At 44.0% G+C, this 5,488-nt stretch overlaps 1 protein-coding gene across 1 annotated transcript; it reads left to right on the forward strand.

The window, feature by feature from the left end:
• Positions 1–1,280: 1,280 nt before the first annotated feature.
• HELT (helt bHLH transcription factor) lies at positions 1,281–3,782 on the forward strand. The gene is made up of 4 exons (XM_073576118.1): positions 1,281–1,563; positions 1,641–1,745; positions 2,442–2,538; positions 2,729–3,782. The coding sequence occupies exons 1-4, from the start codon at positions 1,507–1,509 to the stop codon at positions 3,211–3,213; spliced, it is 744 nt and encodes a 247-aa protein (XP_073432219.1). The 5' UTR covers positions 1,281–1,506; the 3' UTR covers positions 3,214–3,782.
• Positions 3,783–5,488: the final 1,706 nt, after the last annotated feature.

A 5,488-nucleotide genomic window follows, 5' to 3' on the forward strand; every position in this document is an offset into this window, starting at 1 on the left:
TTACAGCGATACCTCATTTATATCATTTTTTATGTTTTGGCTCTTTTACACAATAAAAACTATTTTACAGAAAACATTTTTGCATCGCTTTATTCTGCTGATGGAGCTGTGTGGGGGCTCACTTTTTGCGGGTCAAGATGACATTTTCAGTGGTACCATGATTATTCATATCCTTCTTTTTGATCGCATTTTATTCCACTTTTTGTTCAGTGATATAATAAAGCATTGTTTTTTGCCTTTTTTTATGGTGTTCAGTGTTCACTGAAGGGGTTAAGTAGTGCGACAGTTTTATAGGTCGGGTCATTCCGGACACGGCGATACCAAATATGCATACTTTTTTATTTTTTTTCCATACAAATATTATTATTATTTGATTTTTTTTTTAAATATTTCCACAATTATTTAAAAAATTGTTTTTTTTACTTTTTTTACTATCATTTTTTGCATGCCGATCGCTTGCAGGTGCATCCCTATGCTATGCAGACTGTCAGCGCTGCGCTGACAAAGGTGCTGATCATTCTCTGAGCATGATGTAGCGACTTTACTAGCTCTGGTGACCCGGATGCAATCATAGTGACATTGGATCACCATGTCAAGTCTCCACAACAGAAGTTACATCAATACAATGTGTTGGATGCAGAAAAACTGCACCGGTCGGTGAACACAGGCGGAGACACCCGCGTTCAATAGACGGCAGCGCTTTGGATGCAGTGAACATGCGCTGCTACTACAAAATCGTGGGCACCATAGCCGTATGTCCCCCACAGTTGTGCACGAGCCGATATTATCAGGCTTTGGCTATTTAGTTATAGTGAGTGCATGCGAAGATGACTGTATTTTTGGTCTGAGAGTGATCCGACAAAAAAAAGTCCATCTGAAAAAAAAACTGCAGCATCCCTGATTTGCATCCGATACTCTGATCGCACTCATCCATGCGAGTCAATGAGTCCGTGGAAACATCGGACTGCACTCGGATGACATCTGACTGATAGAATGAAGATAGAGATTTTTTTCCCATCTTCTCATCCGAGAAAATCGGACCACACTTTGATTAACATAATCGGTCCGATTATATAATTTTTTATGCATTTTGGCAAGTCCTTCAGGTAATCAGTAGAAGAAATCCATTGGAGGGCGCAGACACAGGAGCCCCCTTCTTACCAGTACAGATATGTGGCAGGCAGGGCTGAGAGATGAGTGCTGCCCCCTGCATAGTGTGGTGGGTGTGGGCGCTGCCCACACTTGACATTGGCACCGGTCAGCAGCGTGCTCCCGCTGGGGGTCGTCACTCCGTGTAAGGTGGGCCCCTGTCCGCCTCATCACTTGTCCATCAAAGGCCACGTGGATTAACAGTGTGCGCCCCCGCCCGGCAGGGATTTGTGCGCTGTTAGCGCCGTCTCGCCGGGTGATCCGCCCGCCCTCCATTCTCTGCGCCGCTAATCCCTGAATGCGCCGGGCTGATCGCTTTATAAGCGGGAGAGCAGCCAGCGGCCGGCACACGGCAGCATGGACCTCGGGCTGATCGGGGCGCCGGCCATGGTCGCCAGAGGCAAGGAGCGCAGAGTGAGTGCAGAGGGGCCTGCCCGCAGCCTGCCGAGGACTGCCCGCAGCTAATCTACCTGTCCCTTGTCTCTTTCCAGAGGACCCCGGTGTCCCACAAAGTCATAGAGAAGAGGAGGAGAGACAGAATCAACCGCTGCCTCAGTGAGCTGGGCAAGACTGTGCCAATGGCGCTCGCCAAGCAGGTGAGAGGCCTGCCAAAGCCTGGCACCCGGCGCCGCCATCCTGCCAGCACTCACCTGGCTGACAGCTGCCCATCTGTCCCACATCTATCTCTGTCACATATCTATCTCTATCCTTCTATCTATTATCTGTCTATATCGCTATCATCTATCTATATATCTAATAAAAATATTAATGCCACACGCCACTTTTTGGAACCTAGAGCATGTGATTAATAGCCCACTGGCGTTCCGCTGAGACCCTTTATCAAGCAGCCAACTAATGAAGTTATTTACTAGCGCTGCTTTCAAATCTCCTTTTTATGTCTATTAAGAAGACTGAACCTGTTTCTAGCAGTATGCTGGCGCCATTATTTCTTGAGATATTGCAGGGAGTCTTGGCCCCCTGGGTTTGCTGGTGCTAATTCTATGTTTTTCTTCTATCTAATCTCGCCTCCATTTTCCCCTTTCCATTTATTCTATGACAACTTCTCAAATAAATGTTTAAATCTGATCGTAGCCCCAATATGTCGGTCTGCCCCCCCTGTCCTGAATGGTCGCTGATGATGCGTTTTAGGGTCGGGCTTAGTGCGCTGCGGAGAGATTCAGGGGGAGGTAACAGCTGCAGATTGGGTCTGTTCTGTGTATGGTTCACAGCTCCATCATCAGAACTTTCCTCCTCTAATTTCTGCATTGAGTAAATTCCGGTCTCCTCTGCAGAATTCTGGCAAACTGGAAAAAGCTGAAATTTTGGAAATGACGGTCCAGTACCTGAGGGCGCTACATGCTGCTGATTTCCCAAGGGGGCGAGATAAAGGTGAGGCATTGTCTGGTGTTCTATTCTGCATCAGTTGTTTTGTTTGTTTATATTTACTCTTGATGATTTATAAATAGTCGTGATGTTTCCTTTGTTTTCTTGGATCATCTCTGTAGATGTGATATTTCATTTATCTGTCTTCTTGGATCATCTCTGCCCCCCACTTATTTCTCCTTCTGCCTCCCCACAGACCTTCTCTCGGAATTTGCCAATTATTTCCATTACGGCTATCATGAATGCATGAAAAACCTGGTCCACTACTTAACCACTGTAGAAAGGATGGAAACCAAGGACACCAAGTATGCCCGAATTGTTGCTTTCCTTCAGTCTAAGGCGCATTTAACCACTGAGCCCCTGTTCAGCTCTTTGCCGGATGTGGAAATGTCATGCCAGCTTCATTCCTCCCCATCTGATTATCCAAGCCCTGGTGACTCCACATTTACACAAAGTCCTGGTGGATCATTTTCATGGCATAGCACCACCAGGAGCCCCACACTAAATTATCTCACCGGTCCGGCCACCATGCCCATCCCATGCACGCCGCCACAGCAGACGCAGCACAGTAGCTTCTTATCACCGATGCAGAGCCTGGACAGGCATTATCTCAATCTGCTGGGGCATTCCCATGCCAATAGTTTCAGCATGCACAGTGCCCAGCACCCAGCAGTGCTGTGATCCTCACCCTCCACGGCTCATAGACACAAAGTGCAAAAACTCAAGACTTCTGGGTGGCAAAGTAAATGGTCCCATTAGCACCCACCGATCAGATCTCTGCTCAAACCTGCACTATTGAAATGGTAGGTAGAACCTGATTTCTGGTTATTGGCACCACCTCATAACACAGAGGGGTAGGACCCTGCGTTGTATTGTCCCCCTTATGGGCTGCCCAGGGTCAACAGAGCCGTGAATTATGGGCTAAACATTGTAGACAATTTCATAGTTACCTCCAAGTGTCCAAAAACAGAAAATGAAAGTTTAATGACTCCTAATGATCTGACAAAACTTTGTGCCGTCACCACCCCACAGAGACCACTCTGCTCCCCGTGATGAGCCCTTTGTCCCGCCGCTCAGCAGCCGCCACCGAGGGTCAAAATCACCATTATTATGTAAATGCTTGTAAATTCTGATGTGCTCATTAATTTATTGAAATGCAAAACTTTCTCTTCTGCTGAAGCCTTTGTACAGCGTTAGATATATTTATACTGTACATTTTATACATTTGTAATAAAAGTTTGTGCACTCTGTGTGCTGCCTGTTTAGACTTTATTAGCTTTTGACGGAAGTTTTATAAATTCGCTGCATAATAATTCTGATGCATGAAGCCAAAGTTTGTGTGGGATATTGTAAGAAATAACACTTTATACTGTCTATATAAAAAAAAATTGGGAGGGAGGGGGGGAATCATAGTATTTCTACACCAAGTGCAGCTGCATTGGGGTCCTGCAAATAAAGGGGCTATTGAGAAGTTCAAAGAAAAATAACATTTTCTGCCTATCAGAAGGCACATGAGACTACAGTAATAACTCTCACTGAATGATATTAATACATAAAGATTATAAAACCATCATTCCTGGAATCCTACCAATAGATACCAATTTATTAATGGTACTTTTATCAAAATTTGCTTATTTACCTTCGCCTGTTACTATTATTGCTATTATTATTTTACTATTTATTTTTATTTATTTGTTTTTACTTTATTTTTATTTTACTATTTATTACTATCAGTCTGTTACTATTCTTGAATTTGAAGATCTCGATAGAAGTTGCCCAGACATGATGATATCTCTATTCAATAACTGAATCTGGTGCATTTTACTCCAGCAATCTTTCCATTGAGACTGGAGTACAAAACTAATTTTATGTAATTGATATATTCCTTTATATAATTATGTGTAAATAAATATATAGTCCATCAAAAAAGAAGGCAGCACACCATGTTGGTTTTCAATAAAGTGTTTTTTTAATAGCCCATATGGCTATGTGCCCATGCAGCAATGTTTCGGTTCATCTTTTTTGATGGACTATTTGGAGGTTTGGTATGTACCCGGAGGGCCTGCACCCGAATCTCTTTTTCTATTTTGTGCTGTTTTTTTCAATCTTGTTATATATATATATATATATATATATATATATATATATATATATATATATATATATATATATACACTCACTGGCCACTTTATTAGGTACACCTGTCCAACTGTGTGTTAAGACTTAATTTCTAATCAGCCAATCACATGGCGGCAACTCAGTGCATTTAGGCATGTAGACATGGTCAAGACAATCTCCTGCAGTTCAAACCGAGCATCAGTATGGGGAAGAAAGGTGATTTGAGTGCCTTTGAACGTGGCATGATTGTTGGTGCCAGAAGGGCTGGTCTGAGTATTTCAGAAACTGCTGATCTACTGGGATTTTCACGCACAACCATCTCTAGGGTTTACAGAGAATGGTCCGAAAAAGAAAAAAAATCCAGTGAGCGGCAGTTCTGTGGCCGGAAATGCCTTGTTGATGCCAGAGGTCAGAGGAGAATGGGCAGACTGGTTCGAGCTGATAGAAAGGCAACAGTGACTCAAATTGCCACCCGTTACAACCAAGGTAGGCAGAAGAGCATCTCTGAACGCACAGTGCGTCGAACTTTGAGGCAGATGGGCTACAGCAGCAGAAGACCACACTGGGTACCACTCCTCTCAGCTAAGAACAGGAAACTGAGGCTACAATTTGCACAAGCTCATCGAAATTGGACAGTAGAAGATTGGAAAAACGTTGCCTGGTCTGATGAGTCTCGATTTCTGCTGCGACATTCGGATGGTAGGGTCAGAATTTGGCGTAAACAACATGAAAGCATGGATCCATCCTGCCTTGTATCAACGGTTCAGGCTGGTGGTGGTGGTGTCATGGTGTGGGGAATTTTTTCTGGGCACTCTTTGGGCCCCTTGGTACCAATTGA

This window comes from Dendrobates tinctorius, unplaced genomic scaffold, assembly GCF_039654945.1.
Source record: "Dendrobates tinctorius isolate UK_male_01 unplaced genomic scaffold, ASM3965494v1 ptg000008l, whole genome shotgun sequence".
NCBI lineage: Eukaryota > Metazoa > Chordata > Amphibia > Anura > Dendrobatidae > Dendrobates > Dendrobates tinctorius.

Excerpts from the sequence above, each read along its gene's own strand:
- HELT (XM_073576118.1), top strand. The coding sequence starts at position 1,507 with ATGGACCTCGGGCTGATCGGGGCGCCGGCCATGGTCGCCAGAGGCAAG. Across the intron at positions 1,564-1,640 it reads CCAGAGGCAAGGAGCGCAGA|AGGACCCCGGTGTCCCACAA; the intron begins GTGAGTGCAGAG and ends GTCTCTTTCCAG. Across the intron at positions 1,746-2,441 it reads CAATGGCGCTCGCCAAGCAG|AATTCTGGCAAACTGGAAAA; the intron begins GTGAGAGGCCTG and ends TCTCCTCTGCAG.